This window comes from Oncorhynchus keta, chromosome 23 (assembly GCF_023373465.1).
Source record: "Oncorhynchus keta strain PuntledgeMale-10-30-2019 chromosome 23, Oket_V2, whole genome shotgun sequence".
NCBI classification, from domain to species: domain Eukaryota; kingdom Metazoa; phylum Chordata; class Actinopteri; order Salmoniformes; family Salmonidae; genus Oncorhynchus; species Oncorhynchus keta.
In genome coordinates, this window is record NC_068443.1 from 40,752,287 (window position 1) to 40,772,831 (window position 20,545).

General features: G+C 43.8%; 2 protein-coding genes across 3 annotated transcripts; both read left to right on the forward strand.

Annotated features, from left to right (window-relative positions):
- The first annotated feature begins 1,680 nt into the window (after nt 1-1,680).
- LOC118402329 (regulator of G-protein signaling 21-like) lies at nt 1,681-8,411 on the forward strand. The gene is made up of 5 exons (XM_035800447.2): nt 1,681-1,972; nt 3,347-3,445; nt 4,566-4,627; nt 5,564-5,730; nt 7,807-8,411. The coding sequence occupies exons 1-5, from the start codon at nt 1,851-1,853 to the stop codon at nt 8,065-8,067; spliced, it is 711 nt and encodes a 236-aa protein (XP_035656340.2). The 5' UTR covers nt 1,681-1,850; the 3' UTR covers nt 8,068-8,411.
- A 3,042-nt stretch (nt 8,412-11,453) lies between these two features.
- Nucleotides 11,454-13,714, forward strand: LOC118401716 (regulator of G-protein signaling 21-like). Of its 2 annotated transcripts, none has more exons than XM_035799296.2 (4): nt 11,454-11,544; nt 11,772-11,935; nt 12,198-12,364; nt 12,716-13,714. In XM_035799296.2, exons 2-4 carry the CDS (start codon nt 11,827-11,829, stop codon nt 12,890-12,892), a joined length of 453 nt encoding a protein of 150 aa, XP_035655189.1. In that variant the 5' UTR covers nt 11,454-11,544; nt 11,772-11,826; the 3' UTR covers nt 12,893-13,714. The 2 variants fall into 2 exon arrangements, with proteins under 2 accessions (XP_035655189.1, XP_035655190.1); XM_035799297.2 differs by having other exon boundaries at nt 11,856-11,935.
- Nucleotides 13,715-20,545: the final 6,831 nt, after the last annotated feature.

Sequence of the window (20,545 nt, forward strand, 5' to 3'; positions counted from 1 at the left end):
AGCGTCATCGCAGCAGCACCATCGATCACTGTTAGATCATGCACTGTCAAACAACTACCCATATAATTATCTGAGATTATCATAATACTTGACGGCGCTTTATGTTTTGATACCCGGTCAAGTCACACAATACACTGTATACAGCAGAAACACTGAGTGTGCAAACATTAGGAACACAGTCCTAACATTGAGTTGCATCCCCTTTTGCCCTCAGAACAGCCTCAGGTCAAAGCATTCAGCAGGTATGCTAGGCCCACAGTTGTGTTAAGTTGGCTGGATGTCCTTTGGGGGGGAGGGGGGGGTGGACCATTCTTGGTAGATACGGAAAACTATTTAAGGGGGGAAAAACCCAGCAGCATTTTGCAGTTGACACACTCAAACTGGTGCGCCTGGCACCTGCTACCGTTCACTGTTCAAAGGCACTTACATTTTGTCTTGCCCATTCACCCTCTGAATGGCACACATACACTATCCATGTCTAAATTGTCTCAAGGCTTAAAAATCCTTCTGTAGTTCTTTCCTGCAGTCAAATCAAGGCACCCTTTAGTGGCGTCATGGGTGGAATGTTTAAGCCCATAACCATGTGTGTGAGGTGTATACTTTTGTCTCAAAGTAGATTTGTTTAAGACTACCAAGAACCACTTTGTGTGACCCTGATTTAGCACATTGCCCCTGATTTAGCACATTGCCCCTGATTTAGCACATTGCCCCTGATTTAGCACATTGCCCCTGATTTAGCACATTGCCCCTGATTTAGCACATTGCAGTAAAAGGTTAGCCTGTCACCTCCCCTTCATCTACACTGATTGAAGTGGATTTAACAGGTGACATCAATAAGGGATCAACTGGATTCACCTGGTCAGTCTGTCATGGAAAGAGCAGGTGTTCCTAATGTTTTGTACACTCAGTGTATAGATATATATATTTTTATTGTCAGATACACCAGATATGTTTAGTGAAATGTGTCATTTTACAGGGTCAGCCATAGTAGTACGGCGCCCCTGGAGCAAATGAGGGTTAAGTGCCTTGCTCAAGGGCACATCGGCAGATTTTTCACTTTATCGGAACGGGTTTTCAAATCAATGACCTTCGGTTACTGGCCCAACCCTCTAACCACTAGGCTACCTGCTGCATTCAAAGCACGAGTTTGAGCAGGTTCAATACACTATTAATACAGGTTCAAAGTGATTCAATACAGGTTCAATACACTATTAATATAGGTTCAAAGTGATTCAATACAGGTTCAATACACTATTAATACAGGTTCAAAGTGATTCAATACAGGTTCAATACACTATTAATACAGGTTCAAAGTGATTCAATACAGGTTCAATACACTATTAATACAGGTTCAAAGTGATTCAATACAGGTTCAATACACTATTAATACAGGTTCAAAGTGATTCAATACAGGTTCAATACACTATTAATACATGTTGAAAGTGTTTCAATATACCTTTGATTCCGAATATTTGCAACAGTAGTTTTGCATATCAATCTATAACTTAATGCTTGATGGAGTCATAGTGTAGGCCTAATCCAGGTTTGTACAGTATTACTAATGTAAATGCACTATTTGTCTGGTAATAGGAAGTTATTGTTTTCTTTGAAGTTCATAGTTAATAGTTTTAAAGCAGGATGTTGAGCATGAGGGGGTTTTCTTTATCACTGATGCTGCGGTAAACTCAGTAGTTCACCTAGGTCAGGAAGCAGTGTGAAAGGTACAGGGGAAATATTTTAGCTTATGCGAAGCTTTAAAAAGAGATGTGGTACAAACGATGGGGTTAAACGAACACTAAGAGCTGCTCGTGGTCTGCCTTCACAAATGCTAAAGTTAGAAGGAAGCTAGCATGGAGACATTTGTTTTTCTATTTCCTCAATTCAACTTTTTGGCCCCAAAGGAGGAAGCGTATTTCAAAATGCTTGGTCCTAAGGACTTGAAGGCACCGAGAATGAAAGATAGTAATTCCAGGTAGGTTTTTTGCACTTCAAATCTTCCTATCCTTTTTCATTTGAAAGCAGAATTCTATTTTTTTTTGTGTATTTTAACAATTCTGTGAAGCTTTTAAGACCTTGTTTCATTACATCTTGTAAGAATGCCACTTCCTTTATTTGCATTGCACAACAGCAATGGGAGACAGACAGAGAAAACCTTATCGCCAGTATGAATATCTTCTCTTATAGTGTGACTTTCTCCTCCACAACTCTTCCACTCATTAAGTGTTGGTGTTGCCTTCATAATGTAAGGGGGTCTACCATGGCACCACGCTTGACTTGTCTCTACAGAGTGAGAGGGCAAATGTGCATCTGAGAGCCATTGCCATTCTCTCAATAGCAGGAGATCAGAAAAGAAATGTTCATTCGTTAAGGTGACACCCTCGCACTAACAACCGTGAGTTCTGTACCTTGGTTCATTTATTTTGCATCGCCGAGTTCTCAACGAGACAAGAGGAGACGCAGAGAAGTTGTTAAAGTGCCACGGCGTCGTTTGTTTGACAGTGTGAAGTCATTTGGGGCTGTCTGGGTTTGTTGATACTTTTGATGTAGAAGAACTGTGAGGCAAATTAAATTAAATGATGTGATGGGGATGAATTGTGACATGGTAAAACATGTGTTCCTCGTGACAATCCATCATTTAACGATACAAAGTTGAACAATACAACCTCGACAGGAGGTAGAGAGGAGACGGGAAATGCAACTTTTGAATGATTTGCAACACAGTTTCAGTGTCCGTCGGTGTGAATTCCTGTCCATGCAAATCCCCTTGAATGTGTTGCAGATACTGGTTCGTTGAGAAGAGGTGCAGAAGTACATTTCCCCTTGGTTTGCCTTTGTTCTGTGTCTACAGGGCATACATGTGGTTGGTTCCTAGTTTCAGAATGATGGTTAGCACGCTGACACCATCTCACTTTGCTAGCATTCTCAAGGGCACTGTCCACCCCACACCGTCTCACTTTGCTATCATTCTCAAGGGCACTGTCCACCCCATGAGATGCCACTGCTGCCTTTAGTGAAACACTGCTTGCTCCGTTGACCTTTACGTCATGTGGCCCAGGTGGAAAGAAAGAAGAGGTCCTATTTATTTCAGTTATCATGTGATCGGCTTGAGTAAACAATGGCCGGTTTATTACTCTGTTGTTGTGATTTTGTAGCTTGGTTCCCAGATATGTTTGTGCTGTCTTGCCGACTGAAACAATGTTTAGCATAATAATGACCATAGGAGTTGACAAGACAGCACAAACAGGTCTGGGGCCAGGCTAGTGATTTCATTCATTATGATTAAACTGCTGTACAGTAAACCGAAATGTAATCATTGTGTAAAGTGTTCCATTAACTCTGGTTGCAGATTGAAAGACAAGAGGTGCCAACTGAGCCTTCTGCTGACCAAGTCAGGCTCCCATGAAAACATCAGTCCAGAAAAGAAGACCACCACCGCAACCAGCAAGTAAGGCGTCAGCCAAGTGTAGAGGCAAAGCAATGGAAAGAGATTGCCCTGCAGAATAACATAACATGTGTAATTGCCCCAGTTACCCAATTTGTATTGAAGAGCATTTTCAATCTCAAGGGCTTTCCACACTGTATGTCGGATTTAGTCTTTTACGATTATTACACGTCACACTGTGCGGTGTGACCTAATTTACATCAACTTGGCCAGATTGTATGATTTGCTTCAGTTCTGTCGTCCCATTCTGCAATTGGCTTGCGAGGCTAGGTCAGCCGGGCTGGGCTACGTCAACTGGACGTATCAAGCACGGCATCGAGAGAACAACAACAAGCTGACGACTGACAGACATGGCTCCTCCTACCTCTGTGAGCGTGCGCTCCTCGTCATGAGGAACATCACAACATGGAAACGCTCAACACTGAATATTAGGCCCATAGCTCCAATGGGATATGCGTCCCCCAGCATAGTCATTGCCGGTTACACAATACAAGCGTCGACATGTTGACAGCCGATGTGTGTCTATGTTATTTGTAACTACACACAGGCCATTACTTGCGCCAAGTTTTCATTATCCGATGTGTGAATTCTAATTTTGAAGAAATAAATGCATGCCACACTGCACGACAAAGGCTCAACATTGTTGACACTGCCAGAACTTTGGAGACTATGACCGCACACAGTCGTACTTACCAGACCCTGTCACAGTGAGATGTCCGACAATCGTTTTACGACCTAAGAATTTGCCCAACGATGTGTACATTTTGTCTGGGTGGCATATGAGACGGCGAAAATCTTATAGTCTGTGCGGGCCTTTAATGAGATAGTTCAGCGCAATTACATTTAGATCGTTGTTGCCATAAGTCCTAAGCAGCATTGCCCAGCCCATAGACTACTACAAGGAAACTAATATCTCATGTAATTTAGCTGAAATATCCCTTTAAATTCATGGACTATACAGTTCATTTTCCTCAATCAAAATACCACTGGGAAACAACAGAAGCTAGACATACTGTAGCCCACCGTCAGCGTTCAACAGGCTTGCACAGAAAGACATATAAACAAATAAACACATCATTAGCAAAGGACTTAAATGGTATCTCTGACTCTTTTTTTCCCGCAGCATCTCACCGGAGGCAGCTTTGAGTTGGAGTAGCACCTTTGAAGAGCTGCTCAGACATTCAGGTTAGATTGAAACCGGCGATGTCTGATTTAGTCACAAATTGCGAGTCTATTTTTGTTCAAGGCACAACTTTAATGGGAAGCCACAGTGTCTTTAGGGAAATTATAGGTTAGAGGAGAGAACAATGGAGTTTCACTGCTATATTTTTAGTGTTAGGTAAGAGTGTTTCATTACAGCTGTGAATGATTTCGCAGGGCTCGCTCTATGAGTCATTGAGATCAGTGGTTGAATGTTCAATATTATCTTTCCCACTTTCCATTGAGAACAGGTTGGGAATCTACAGAGCTTGACCATTTCTATTTTGAATCGGAATTAACCAAAATCAGCCAAATCTCAATTAATGCAGTCTGAAATTCAAATCAAGTGTAAGTCTCCAAGTAACTCATCTATAGTATCAGTGGGCACAGTGCAGATCCCTTTTGTCGCCATTATTCTGGAGCCATTATTCTGGAGCCATTATTCTGGAGCCATTGTTCTGGAGCCATTATTCTGGAGCCATTGTTCTGGAGCCATTATTCTGGAGCCATTATTCTGGAGCCATTGTTCTGGAGCCATTATTCTGGAGCCATTATTCTGGAGCCATTATTCTGGAGCCATTGTTCTGGAGCCATTATTCTGGAGCCATTATTCTGGAGCCATTATTCTGGAGCCATTGTTCTGGAGCCATTATTCTGGAGCCATTATTCTGGAGCCATTATTCTGGAGCCATTATTCTGGAGCCATTATTCTGGAGCCATTATTCTGGAGCCATTGTTCTGGAGCCATTATTCTGGAGCCATTATTCTGGAGCCATTATTCTGGAGCCATTATTCTGGAGCCATTGTTCTGGAGCCATTGTTCTGGAGCAGTACATGTTGTTTTTTATCCATATAAGCCTCACGATTGAATCCAATAAATCCAATGGATCATTAAAGAGTATGTTCTTCTCCCCCGAGTAGATGGAGTGGATACGTTTTCTCAGTTCCTCAGAACAGAGTTCAGTGAGGAGAACATTGAGTTCTGGTTGGCCTGTGAGGAATACAAGACCATCGACTCGGATTCCAGGCTCATCACCAAAGCCAAGCAGATGTATGCTGTCTTTATTGAAGCCGATGCCCCAAAGGAGGTATATATGGTGCTTGAGAAACAAAACTAAATAGGCCTTGCTGGAGCTTTGTAAGCTGTATAGGGTCTAGATGTTTCCCTGACCATGTGGGCCCTATTAATGGCAATTGGGGAAACTGTGGGGCCACATCAATGGTACTTCCCTAAAGCTGCTAGTTGGTCAAGCATTCACAGAAAGATCAAATCTCATTTTTGTTGCTCTTCTATGGTCTTGATCTAATTCAAAAGGAGACTAAATGCATCAACATTCACCGCTATACAGACTTCGACTTTTTTAAACTGCGCATTGGAATTATGCAGAGGTTACAATGAGTGTGAGGCATGAACAAAGCCCCGAGTGCATGATAAACCTGTGGTTAAGAAGATGCTCTATGCCCCTAGTAAGACAGACATGACCATTACAGAAGCGTGTGGTTTAGAAGCGTTACAACCTCAGGCACCATTGGATGAAGACAGATTGTGACCGTGTGGTTTTCCTTCTCTGCGACTAGCAGCAACTGAGTCAGTGGAATAATTACCCAGACTCTTTCAGTTTGAGATGAAGAGGTTAGTGTCTTCTAAGCTCAGTTGAAGAATACGTGAGCATGACTTCCAAACCATGTACAGGGACATGTATTGTGTCACAGAAGTGCATTTACATGGAGGGCTCTGCGTAACATAAACTAGGAAGAATGTCTCAAGGTGTCTTGGGCCAGTCATGAACTGTAGCTGTTTAGAGTACATTTTACCCCTCTCCCACTGATCTCAAACAAGTCACACTTGCCAATAGAAAGGATTGGGTGTATAGCTAAAATAACATCTAATTTCCATATAACCATGGGCATAATTTAATATATTTGCATGAAATTACTCTATTTCCAACCAGCATCTCTCTAAGGTACCGCCCCCTCACAATTTCACAATATCCAGTAGCTTTCACCATGGATTTCACTCAAATTCTTGATTGTTTTTGTCAAATACTCTTGCATATTCAACATTAGGCGGAGACTACAGTGAGTGGCAATAGGACAAATTCACTTATATCTGCATTAAAGTAGTCAAAAGTGTAGTATTTGGTCCCATTCTCCTAGCACACAATGATTACATCAAGCTTGTGACTCTACAAACTTATTGGATGCATTTGTTGTTTGCATTTGGTCCAGCCCATTATTCCCCCTCCACCAAACTTTACAGTTGGCACTATGCATTCGGCAGGTAGCGTTCTAAACCCAGATTTCTCCGTCAGACTGCCAGATGGTGAAGCGTGATTCATCAATCCAGAGAACGCGTTTCCAGTGCTTCAGAGTCCATTAGCGGCAAGTTTTACACCACTCCAGCCACCGCTTGGCATTGCGCATGATGATCTTAGGCTTGTGTGCAACTGCTTGGCCTTGGAACCCCGATTCATGAAGCTCCCTACAAAACAGTTATTGTGCTGACATTGCTTCCAGAGGCAGTTTGGAACTCTGTAGTGAGTGTTGCAACTGAGGACAAACTATTTTTACGCGTTATGTGCTTCAGCACTTGGCGGTCCCGTTCTGTGAGCTTGTGTGGCCTACCACTTCACGGCTGAGCCATTGTTGCTCCTATATGTTTCCACTTCACAATAACAGCACTTAAATTAGACCCGGGCAGCTCTAACAGGGTAGAAATTTGACTTGTTGGAAAGGTGGCATCCTATGACGGTGCCACGTTGAAAGTCACTGAGCTCTTCAGTAAGGCCATTCTACTGACAATGTTTGTCTATGGAGATTGCATGACTGTGTGCTCGATTTATACACCTGTCAGCAACGGGTCTGGCTGAAATAGCCGAATCCACTATTTTGAAGCGGTGTCCGCATACTTTTGTATATATAGTGTAGATGCAAATAAAAAAAAGGACATTTTGAAGGGAACTGGAATTTGTTTGAGCGGACATAACAGATGTTTGAGTGATCGCAAAATCAACGGGAAGATGTGCTTTGCACAAGCACCAGTTGGAATGAGTATTGCTTTTCTTTTGAAAACAATCAAATGGGAAGGAGGAACTAGTACCATATTACCATATCTAAGGTTTGATTTGGGATTGAGCCACATAATAGTGTCACTTTACTTTTAGGTCAACATCGACTACGCAACAAAGGTGGCCATCCAGAAGACCATCACCACGCCGACGAATACCTGCTTCGATGCGGCACAGAGCATAGTCTACAGCCTGATGAAAAAAGACTGCTACCCGAGGTTCCTCACTTCCGAAATCTACCTTCGCCTCACCAAGAGAAAAGGCCCCGGGACCACCATGTTCCGCCGGAGGTCACGGTCCTGCGTTTTCAACGAGCCGCGAGGGGAGGCCACGGGCGACTCCTCTGCCTGGTTGTAGAATCTTAAACTGAGAGTAGCACAAAACACACACACACCCTTCTGATTTCTCTTGCAGTGCAATGCCTGTATCTGACTCGCTGTGTGACTCGTGTTGTGTTTTTTAATGAGACTTTCTGAAGAGATATGACTTTACAGCTATCAGTTAAAGTGTTCCCCATCCAGACACAGAATACTGTGTTCGAATACTAATATTCATCTTGATTACCGTTAAATGTCTTGCCACTGCTTGTATTAATTCAATAATTTATGATAATAATCTGTTATGTTGGCTTTTAGTTGTAAATTGTATATATAGTCTGGAGAGTAATTAAACGATGTACTATTAAAGCTTTTTCTAACGTTTCTAACGGTTCAATTATGTCAAAAGAGACAAACAAAAAACATGACAAAAAGTGACTATGACGTTAGTGCATTACACAATCAGAAGGTGCGCTAGAAGTATTTGGAAGGAACCCGCTGCCGAATCACAAAACAAAATGTATAGACCTCACTGAGCAAGTGAGTAACCACTCTACGATTAGAAATATTCACGTCATTAGTATGCACACGGTATTCCTTACAAAGAAAAATATGTAATCATTCCAAGCTGCCAACGATCCCACTGAATCTATCTTGGCGGTGTCGAATTCATTACAGCAAAGTGATTAGATTGTTTCCTACCCACTAAGAGTTAAATGACAGACAGTATTGACTTCATGGCATCTTCACCATGGGAGTATGGTGGGATATATATATATATTTAAACTACACATTGCCTGGACATAAAAAAAATCACGTATTAGTAGTAGTTGAAATTCCAAGACAGTTCACAGCAATGCTAAATCTTTCGGATAGAGAAATCACGAGGCGCCACACTTGACTTGCCTTAAGACTTCGCGACGAAACAACCCTCATAAATACATATGCCAGGCAGGCAACAAAAACAAACGCGATAAAGCATTTAGCATTTAGCTTCAATTTACATTAATTTAATTCAGGAATTCTAACGTTGGCTGATGTTTCCTTACCCCTCACTGATTCAAACCGATGCCCTAGAAATGAACTTACAGTGGAGACAAAAAGTGTTAGTAGTGAAGGACAATGTACACTGTGGGATTCAAATCCTTGCCTTGCCTTTTTTTTAAATAAAATATTTATATTTATTTCACACAGGTGGGCAGGCATTGTTGCAGCACATGGGGAAAATATACTTGTTTTTTTGTAGGCTGCTGAAGGTGCTGATCGAGGATACACAGCGCCTCACTGTGGGTTACCAGAGGAAGCACCCTAACCCAGTGTGGGCCAAGAGTACTTCCTGGTCAAATCAAGTAGCCAGAAAAAATGATTGGGCCTTGTTACTATGTTAATATGGAAAACTCCTGGCCCTAGCCATGACAGCTAGATGACGTGGTGTTGGAAGAGGAATGAATTAATGTGTGTATGAAACCTGTACATTTTAATAAACATGCCACAATGCAATGTCTACATGGCAGCTAAGGGAATAAGGGAAACAGCAAATCGGGGGAAAAAGTGTTTTATTTATGTTTTGTGTGTGGGTAGGAATGCTTTGATAATAAACTCCTCTGGGTTAACTTGAATAAGAATCCACCAACTTTGTAGTTTTGGGATGTATAGCAACCACACCAGCAATAGACAGTGTTTTAGAGTCTGCCGTGCACCAATTGCAACACTTCTCAGCACTGTGCACATGCGAGACAAGCACCTCTTTTGAAAATCAAATTTCGTCCACGCGCATGCAAATCGGGATCGCCGTGGTGTTTTCCATCACTTGAGTGAGATTTCCATTCTTGGTTTTGTTTGGGAAGCACATAATATCCTGGGCTGGAGGATGATGGGATTAGGATATGTGAGCACCACAGGGAGGACTGTCCTCGTACACCATGAAGACTGTCCTCATATACCATGACCCGCCATCATTAATCTTCATTAGTACATTAAAGACTACACATTTGCAGTTACTGGATACATTGGGAATATTCCATTACCCCTATCCCACAATGCATCACTTGGCTGACCAATGAGGATGGGTTTCCAATATGCAGAAAGGGTATACCTTGCACTGACTGCATCTGTGGTTAACCTTTGACCCTCCCATCAAGGTGGTAGATATTCAACACCATAAAAGGATCAGAGAAGGGAAATATAACCAGTACAATATTTTATATATGTAGCCCTTTTCAAGCAAACATGGACCATATTGTACTTTTAGTACTTTATTCACAAAGGCCAGTATTCCTAACACTCAGATATCACTCAAACTTTCACACAAGTCAAAATAGAGTTTACACGGTCTAAACATATGATGTGCTTTAGTGCAGGGTTAGATTTGACAGGCATAAGAAAGAATGACTGAAGGTATGCACAGAGCATAGCATAGAATATTATTGTTGCTGTGTCATTATAATTAAATGTGGAAGATGTTCCACAACAGAGATGCAAATCCAGCGTTAGTACCAGGATGCGGGATTCCCTTCATGCTCTATTTGTTTATGGTCATCTAGGTGCTTCATCAGCACTTCATCATCTGTTTACCTTTCATTTTCTATTTTGCATTTGACCTCACTCATTTGACCTCATTTCATTTTCCATCTGTAGCTTCTTCGGGTGTTCAAAAGCATAAATACAGATACCTGCATTCCAAAACCCTTCACAAATACTTCAATATGTTTTGATGCTGTAGTTGGCTATTTTGTTACAACACAACAGCTGATGATATATTCCATGTGTAGCTTTTTAGGCTGTTCGAAAAACATAAATACACATACCTGTACTTGAAAAGTATAAAAATGTGTACGTCGACATGTGTAGGTGACTATTTTGTTGTGATACTATAGCCCATGGCCATGCGTGTTTATCTTATGTTTCTGTTACTGACTATGAACGACTATCTGAAAGAGATTTTGGTTTTACTGTAGAGTATTTATCCACTGAGAAATGATCTGGTGAAATGGTAATTACAGAGTAATAACATGCAAAAAGCTACATCTCAATAACATTCTAATAATAACTTGAAACAAGCTCTACTGGGCACCATTTGTTACCAAGTAGTACTAGTTGTTTCGAATTCTTCAAAAGTGCCATTCATCGATGGTAACGCCCTTTACCATGGTAAATGTACCAGACACTCTTTTTTTCCCCTTAGGGTTATATTAGGACTATATACTCTGTCTTTCATCTTCATATCTATGATTGAAACTGAGGTGGACAGGATATCATAGAAGACATGAGGGCCACTCCTTGAAACCCAGGTGTATACTCTCTCAGGGGTCAGAGAGGCCTCGGAAGGAAGGATACCCTCTCTCATCAAACATCACTTTGCATACTGATTTTCATGTGTTCCATTCACGGAGGGAGTCTGGTCTAGATCATTCCGTGCAACTTAACTCCCTCACCTCGGAACAATCAAAATCTTAGCCTCACATTGGCAGGACCGATTTTCTCTCTCCCAGATAGACAACGCTGCCATGGCAATAAAGTGAGTTTCTTTATCACTGATTCTGTAGATGAATGCCGCTATGTTTCAAGTTACGACTTATTACAAGAATGAGGAGTCTACCATTGTGCATTTTGTATCTAAGTTAATATAATGTATTGGATAACAGGTTATTTGAATATTTTTTAAGATCTTTTCACTGGACTATAAAACATATTTTTTGAAATGCAAAAACATTGATGGACCGTATTCATCTATTTTCTTTCCAGGTGTGAGGCAGATTTGATATTGTGTTTTGAAAATCATTGATTTACTGGGCTAGTGATGGATCTCAACGCTCTTTTCAAGGGTAGATTTTGTTGCTTTCTCAAGGACCCACTTGAAGAGGCTGAGACTTGGGGAGAGTCTGTGGACAAACTCCTGTGTAGTAAACGTAAGGACAACGTTTTTATCTTTTTACTATACTGCCTGTCTAGAAGGCATCACCGACAGTGCCAAGCTGATTATGCCATCCTCAGGATGTGATTTAGAAAATCACAGGCAAATTACGATTGTCTGCTACAAGTAACTAAAATGTATCAAGTTAGGATTACCGCCTTTGTCTTGCGACAGAACTCACGCTCATATCCTTTCTTACAATAACAAACGTAGAGACATCTCATTTCCCTTCTTTTCCTATTCTTCCATATGTCCAGCTGGGCAGGCAGCTTTCCGACAATTCCTGAAGTCAGAGTATAGTGAGGAGAATATCCTGTTTTGGCTGGCCTGTGAGGACTACAAGAAGATCAAGTCTCTTCCAGAGATGATCTCCTCTGCTAACAGGATCTACTCTGAGTTTGTGGAATGTGAAGCACCCAGACAGGTAAGTAGCTACCTGAGGCCGTATGTATCAAGCATCTCAGAGTAGGAGTGCTGATCTAGGCTGATCAGTTTAGCCTTTAAGATCATAATGAATACGATTAAATGGACAAGAGATGCCTGATCCTAGATCAGCATCCGTACTCTGATACATTCGACACATACAACCCCCGATGACAATCTGCTGGATTTCATAACAACTCAGAACAAATAAATGAATTAATAAGGACCTGGTTGGATCTAGACCTGTTTATACTTTTGTCTGCCTTCATACATTCAGTGGACATAAGATGTAGAAATGTGTCTGGGGGGAGAAAAAAAACATGTATTTACTGGGTTTATATCTTGGTTGAAGATCAACATTGATTGTGGGACCAGAGAAAATATCACCAAGAACATCTCCCAGCCGAGCCTGACGTCCTTTGACGCGGCTCAGAAGCTGATCTACAGTCTGATGTCCAGGGATTGTTACCCACGATTCCTCAAGTCAGACATCTACCAGGATTTGCTTAGGAGAGCAGATGCAAGGTGACTCTCTTAAATGACAAACGCTCTAAGTGTTTCTCAACGTTTTATGTACCACACACAAGCTATAGTCCCTCCATCCATGGAGGACCACTTTGATTAAAGGGATGGTTTTATTTATTTTTTACCTTATTTTCGACTTACCTAGGGTGTTGTTACCTAGGGTTTAGTTTAGCAATATCCAGAATCTCCTGGCTAGACTGTTTTTAAATGTAGCAATGCATGTGGAAATGGATTGTATCGTTCCTTAAAATAAGCACCTGAGAACTGACTAAATGGCTGCCAGCTCACCATTTAACCAGGAACTGGTCAAGAACAACCCAGAAGTTGAGAAACACATTCTTTCAACTCTTTCATCTACGCTATGCTTACCATGTTATTGCAATCCATGTCCAAACAATATCAGATATATATTTTCTTTAACCGGTGACTACATTTAATGGCCTAGTGGTTAGAGCATTGGACTAGTAACCGAAAGGTTGCAAGTTCAAATCCCTGAGCTGACAAGGTACAAATCTGTCGTTCTGCCCCTGAACAGGCAGTTAACCCACTGTTCCTAGGCCGTCATTGAAAATAAGAATTTGTTCTTAACTGACTTGCCTAGTAAAATAAAGGTCAAATAAAAAAATTAAATTAAATATAGTATAATGTGTGCAATGTTGTTGTATTTAACTAAGTTATTTGTAGAGACTAAAATGCCAAAATGTTGCCCCTTTGACTATAAATTAGATGATGAATAAGTTCTTAATTTGTATCAATAGTATTATCACTTCTGTATGTAATCGGATACCGTCTGAAATTGAAATTAAAATGATCCGAATGAATCAAAGCATCAAATTTGAAATAAAAAACTATACAAATGAGTTGCCAAGCTCCTGTCCTTCTTCTGCGTGGATATTTTTGGGAAAGCCAGATGCAACCATTATGTGCCTGCTTTTTACAGGTGCACTGGCTACTGCAATTCAAAGTTGTATGCATTCTAACCTTTTAAGTTCCCAGATATTCAGGGAGACAAAGAGAGGGCATTTTTTTTGTGAATGGTGGATAACATGTGGTGGAAAACTTTGAGTCGGGTGATGAATGAGAATGATCTGAAATCTCTATTGTCATTTGTTTATTTGGTCTGTTCATATGTGCAGTTGAAGTCGGAAGATGACATAGACCTTAGCCAAATAGATTTCAACTCAGTTTTTCACAATTCCTGACATTCAATCCTAGTAAACATTCCCTGTCCTAGGTCAGTTAGGATCACCACTTTATTTTAAGAATGTGAAATGTCAGAATAATAGTAGAGAGAATGATTTATTTCAGCTATAATTTCATCCCATTCCCAGTGGGTCAGAAGTTTACATACACTCAATTAGTATTTGGTAGCATTGCCTTTAAATTGTTTAACGTGGGTCAAACATTTCAGGCAACCTTCCACAAGCTTCCCACAATAGGAAGTGCGCCAGTCCCACCTGCAGCAAACACCCCCACAACATGATGCTGCCACCCCCATGCTTCACGGTTGAAATGGTGTTCTTCGGGCTTGCAAGCCCCCCACACACCCCAAACAGTTTTGTTTCATCAGACCAGAGGACATTTCTCCAAAAAGTACGATCTGTGTCCCCATGTGCAGTTGCAAACCGTAGTCTGGCTTTTTTATGGCAGTTTTGGAGCAATGGCTTCTTCCTTGCTGAGTGGCCCTTCAGGTAATGTCGATATAGGACTCATTTTACTGTGGATAGAGCTACTTTTGTACCTGTTTCCTCCAGGATCTTCACAAGATCCTTTGCTGTTGTTCTACGATTGATTTACACTTTTCGCACCAAAGTACGTTAATCTCTAGGAGACAGAATGCGTACTTTCCTGAGGGGTATGAAGGCTGCGTGGTTCCATGTTGTTTATACTAGTGTACTATTGTTTGTACAGATGAACGTGGAACCTTCAGGCATTTGGAAATTTGCTCCCAAGGATGAACCAGACTTGTGGAGGTCTACAATTATTTTTCTGAGGTCTGATTTCTTTTGATTTTCCCATGATGTACAGCCAAGAGGCACTGAGTTTGAAGGTAGGCCTTGAAATACATCCAAAGGCACATCTCCAATTGACTCAAATGATGTTAATTAGCCTATCAGAAGCTTCTAAAGCCATGACATCGTTTTCTGAGATTTTACAAGCTGTTTAAAGGCACAGTCAATTTAGTGCAAGTAAACTTCTGACCCACTGGAATTGTGATACAGTGACATAATCTGTTTGTAAACAATTGTTGGAAAAATGACTTGTGTCATGCACAAAGTAGATGTCCTAACCGACTTGTCAAGACTATAGTTTGTTGACAAGAAATTTGTGGAGTGGTTGAAAAGGGGGTTTTAATGACTCCAACCTAAGTGTATGTAAACTTCCGACTTCAACTGTATTGTATTTAAAATCAGATATCTCTTTTGAAGAAAACATTTAATCAGCAGCAATTTTGCTCTCATGTAAAATGTGCGTAGTGCAGTCAGGGCGTCTCTGTGCTATCATTTTGAATTCGATGCAAAACATCCCGATTGTTTTGATTGACCATGATTGCGATCTGATTAATTTCCCGTTTCCCCGAAGAGTGCACACGTTCACTCCCCATCCATGGATAAATATGAATGGAATCAGAAATACGATGGAAACTCCCTCGAGCCCATGCTGGCATCAATCCAGTATTTCAAAAAACAATTGTGAACACTTTAAGGAGAAGGGTTAGAAGGGTGTTGGAACAGAGGGTGTGGTCCCTGAAGTGTGTACAGCTCTCCAACTCCAGGTGGCAGCAAAGCTCACACATTGACTTATGTTCTTGTTTTGTAAACAAATTAAACTGGCCCTGCACCAGAACTTGGGTGGCAGGTAGCCTAGTGGTTAGGCCAGCCTAGCAGTTGAGAGCGTTAGACCAGTCGCTGAAAAGTCACAATGATTCGAATCCCTGAGCTGACTAGGTGAAAAATCTGTCGATGTGCCCTTGAGCAAAGCACTTAACCCTACATTCTCCTGTAACTCACTCTGGATAAGTGCCTGCTAAATTATTCAAATGTCCTACAGTAAATTGTATGTATATATTAGGGGCGGTTGGGGGGCCGGAACAAATTACAAATAATTTGTAGACTGCAAATTGACCGCAAGAAGCCCAAACAGATATAATGTTTGATTAAAACATAATAATTTCAAACCTTGCTTACATTTGTATACAATCACATGTCTCTTTATTATGTGTGGGAATATTTGGGAACAGATTTCTTAAATTAAAATCACTTAGTGCTGATTTCCTGGTGTTTTTACAGTCTGTTATGTCCAACAATGAAAATTACACACTCAAGTATATATATTTGTTCTTGGTCAGAAAACCTGGGGGGCCAAATAAAACCACCCGATGTCCCCCAGTTGGGGAATTATGGAATAGATCAAACAGAAGCTGCACAGGTTTCATGTTGACAGTCATGACTTAGCCTATACAACCACATAGTGTCAGACAACCTGCACTATTACCATCAAGTAGGTTTGGGTTTTGTTGTTGATTGGTGTAATCCGATGACTCTTGATCGGAAGTTTTGCGTTCAATCCCAGTGTCACGCCCTGACCTTAGAGATCCTTTTTATGTCTCTATTTTGGTTTGGTCAGGGCGTGAGTTGGGTAGGGCATTCTATGTTTTGTGTTCTATGTTTTCTATTTCTGTGTGTTTGGCCGGGTGTGGTTCTCAATCAGAGGCAGCTGTCTATCGTTGTCTCTGATTGAGAACCATACTTAGGTAGCCTTTTCCCACCTGTGTTTTGTGGGTAGTTGTTTTCTTTTTCTGTGTCTGCACCAGACAGAACTGTTTTGGTTTCGTTCGTTCTCTTTGTTGTTTTTGTCAGTGTTCAGTTCTATTAATAAATCATGAACACTTACCACGCTGCACTTTGGTCCACTTCTTCATGCAACAATGACCGTAACAGAACTACCCACCACCAAAGGACCAAGCAGCGTGGCCAGGAGAGGCAGCCCCAATACGGGACGGTCGGCACACGGGACGGTCGGCGGAGCCCGAGGATGGAACCAGAGCCAGTCGGGGTGAAATTGGAGGTGAGCAAAGAAAGCAGAGACAGTGAAGGAGTTGATGGGGAGATTGGAGGAGAGATTAATGAGAGAGTTGCTGTGTTGGTGCATAAGGCACGACATCTGCCCGACGGAGCCTGTCCTCGATTTGATGTCACCTGAGTCAGCTCTCCATACTCGTCATGTGGTGCGTGCTACCCGTCTGGTGAAGACTGTGCCAGACCCACGCACATCTTGTGCCAGCTTGGCGCTACAGATCTCCAGTGCGCGCTCTTAGCCCGGTGCGCTACATTCCAGGTCCCCGCATCTGCCGGGCTAGGGTGAGGATCCAGCCAGAAAGGATGGTTCCAGCCCTGCTCTCCAGACCTCCAGTGCATCTCCTCGGGCCAGGATATCCCGCGCCAGCTCTAGGCACGGTTTCCCCAGTTTGCCAGGGGATCCCAGTGTGCCCTGTTCCAGCTCCCCGCACGTGCCGGGCTAGAGTGGGCATTCAGCCTGGAAGAGTGGTGTCAAGACTAAGCAGCAGATCTCCAGTGCTCCCCCACTGTCTATCCTGTGCCTCCTCCACAGGCCAGGCCTCCAGTAAGTAGGTCTCACCAGCCTGGTGAGTCCTGTGCCTGTGTCCTGTCCGGAGCTGCCAGAGTCTCCCTCCTGTCCGGAGCTGCCAGAGTCTCCCTCCTGTCCGGAGCTGCCAGAGTCTCCCTCCTGTCCGGAGCTGCCAGAGTCTCCCTCCTGTCCGGAGCTGCCAGAGTCTCCCTCCTGTCCGGAGCTGCCAGAGTCTCCCTCCTGTCCGGAGCTGCCAGAGTCTCCCTCCTGTCCGGGGCCTGCTACGAGGGTCCCCAGTCTGGGGGTCGGCGGTGAGGGCCAGGGTGTGTGTCTCTATTTTGGTTTGGTCAGGGCGTGAGTTGGGTAGGGCATTCTATGTTTTGTGTTCTATGTTTTTTATTTCTGTGTGTTTGGCTTCTTCATGCAACGATGACTGTAACACTCAGCCATGGACATTTATTTTTGGTTTTAACCGTATCTCAAACCTTAACCCTTACCAGTGGCAAATGTAGGCGACATTTGGAATGGTCACATTTGAGGGATCGGTTTTCTTTTGTTAATTTGCACGTCAGGTCAATGATATCATGTCAACGTGTGGGAATGTGGGTCAATTAACCTTGTCAGAGTGGGTGCCCTGATTCTAGTTTGTGAGCTAGGCAGGTTCCTGCCTAGGAAGGTCTCCCACTCAGAAGTATGAGATGGGGAGGGGGGCGAGGGTAGGTGGACCTCAGGTCTCCCCCACTTGAAGCCCGAGGTTGAGGGAGTGGGGGAATCTATCAAATAGCGCACCTATAACTTTTTACAGTAATAATACAATTAGAAGAATCAGTCACATCACATTACCAAATAAACCACAAGTCATGTGAATATATAGTTTCACAGACATATTGTTCAATTTTTTTCTGGTTTGTGTGAAAGCGTTAAGAATAATATAAAACCAGTCTGCACACCACCAAGGTGAATGGGTTTAGTCTTGACTCTTGGTTGACAGTGTTGGTGGAAGGATAATGTATTGATGCTCGAGTGGCAAATCATGTCACGCCCTGGTGGAAGTATTTTGTGTTTTTCTTCATGTATTTGGTCAGGCCAGGGTGTGACATGGGTTTTTGTATGTGGTGTGTAGCTTAGTGGGATTGTAGTTTAGTGGGATTGTAGCTTAGTAGGGTGTTCTAGGAGAGTCTGGCTGTCTGAAGTGGTTCTCAGAGGCAGGTGTTTATCGTTGTCTCTGATTGGGAACCATATTTAGGCAGCCATATTCTTTGGTTGTATTGTGGGTGATTGTCCTGAGTGTCTTGATGTCCTTAGTCTGTGTTAGTTTGCACCAGTTAAGGCTGTTTCGGTTTTCACTACGTTTATTGTTTTGTAGAGTTTGTGTTTTGGATTCGTGTTACTTGTGTGATTAAACATGGATCGCAATATACACGCTGCAGTTTGGTCCGACTCTCCTTCACCACATGAAAACCGTGACAGAATCACCCACCGTAAACGGACCAAGCAGCGTGTCAACAGGCAGGAGCAGCCCAAAGAGGAGCTGCGTATTAAGGATTTCTGGACATGGGAGGAATCCTTGACGGGAGAGGACCCTGGGCTAAACCAGGGGAGTGTAGCCGCCCAAAGGTGCAGCAGGAGAAGAGGAAACAGGAGCAGCCCAAAGAGGAGTACAGTATGGACTATACTTCTTGGGAGGAGATAGACAGGTGGGCGGTCGACCCAGGGAGAGTGCCGGAGCCCGCCTGGGATTCGATGGAGCAGTGCGCGGAAGGTTACAGGAGAATGAGGTTGGCGAAGCAAGCACGACGGAGCGGACGGAGGCCCGGGAATCAGCCCAAAAATGTATTGGGGGGCTTACAGGGAGTATGGTAACGCCAGGTAGGAGACCTGCGCAAACTCCCTGTGCTTACCGGGGGCTAGAGAGACCGGGCAGGCACCGTGTTATGCAGGGCTAGATTGAGCGCCAAATGCCAAATGCCATGATCTGGTCCCCGGCTCTCCTTGGGCCGGCTTACATGGCACCAGCCTTGCGCTCGGTGTCTCCGGTTCGCCTACATAGCCCAGTACGGGCTATTCCACCTCGCCGCACTGGCAGGGCGACCGAGAGTATTTAACCAGGTAAGGTTGGGCAGGCTCGGTGCTCAAGAGCTCCAGTGCGCCTGCACGGTCCGGTCTATCCAGTACCACCTCCACACCCCAGCCCTCCGGTAGCAGCTCCCCGCACCAGGCTTCCTGTGCGTATCCTCGGCCCAGTACCACCAGTGCCAGCACCACGCATCAGGCCTATAGTGCGCCTCGCCTCTCCTGCGCTGCAGGAGTCTCCCGCCTGTCCTGCGCCGCTGCAGGAGTCTCCCGCCTGTCCGGCGCCGCTGCAGGAGTCTCCCGCCTGTCCGGCGCCGCTGCAGGAGTCTCCCGCCGGTCCGGCGCCGCTGCCGGAGTCTCTCAGCCCAGAGGCTCCCGAGCCTCTGCCCCTCTGTCCCGAGCCTCTGCCCCTCTGTCCCGAGCCTCTGCCCCTCTGTCCCGAGCCTCTGCCCTTCTGTCCAGAGCCTCTGCCCTTCTGTCCAGAGCCTCTGCCCTTCTGTCCAGAGCCTCTGCCCTTATGTCCAGAGCTTCTTTTCACTCCTGAGCTTCTTTTCACTCCTGAGCTTCTGCCCCTCTGTCCCGAGCTTCTGCCCCTCTGTCCCGAGCTTCTGCCCCTCTGTCCAGTGCTTCTGCCCCTCTGTCCAGAGCTTCTGCCCCTCTGTCCAGTGCTTCTGCCCCTCTGTCCAGTGCTTCTGCCCCTCTGTCCAGAGCTTCTGCCCCTCTGTCCAGTGGGGTCATTGATAAGGGTGGCCATGGTGAGAAAGCCATGGAGGCGGACAATAAGGCGGACTAAGACAATTGTGAAGTGGGGTCCACGTCCCCCGCCGGAGCCGCTACCATGGACAGACGCCCACCCGGACCCTCCCTATTGATTTGAGGTGTGTTCGGGAGTCCGCACCTTAGGGGGGGGGGTTCTGTCACGCCCTGGTCGAAGTATTTTGTGTTTTTCTTCATGTATTTGGTCAGGCCAGGGTGTGACATGGGTTTTTGTATGTGG

What these genes read in the sequence shown, in the direction of transcription:
- LOC118401716 (XM_035799296.2), top strand. Translation starts at nt 11,827, where the DNA reads ATGGATCTCAACGCTCTTTTCAAGGGTAGATTTTGTTGCTTTCTCAAG. An exon ending in CAAACTCCTGTGTAGTAAAC is followed by an intron (nt 11,936 to 12,197) that starts GTAAGGACAACG and finishes CCATATGTCCAG; the next exon opens with CTGGGCAGGCAGCTTTCCGA. An exon ending in AATGTGAAGCACCCAGACAG is followed by an intron (nt 12,365 to 12,715) that starts GTAAGTAGCTAC and finishes TCTTGGTTGAAG; the next exon opens with ATCAACATTGATTGTGGGAC.
- LOC118402329 (XM_035800447.2), top strand. Translation starts at nt 1,851, where the DNA reads ATGGAGACATTTGTTTTTCTATTTCCTCAATTCAACTTTTTGGCCCCA. An exon ending in ATGAAAGATAGTAATTCCAG is followed by an intron (nt 1,973 to 3,346) that starts GTAGGTTTTTTG and finishes CTCTGGTTGCAG; the next exon opens with ATTGAAAGACAAGAGGTGCC. An exon ending in AGAGCTGCTCAGACATTCAG is followed by an intron (nt 4,628 to 5,563) that starts GTTAGATTGAAA and finishes TCCCCCGAGTAG; the next exon opens with ATGGAGTGGATACGTTTTCT.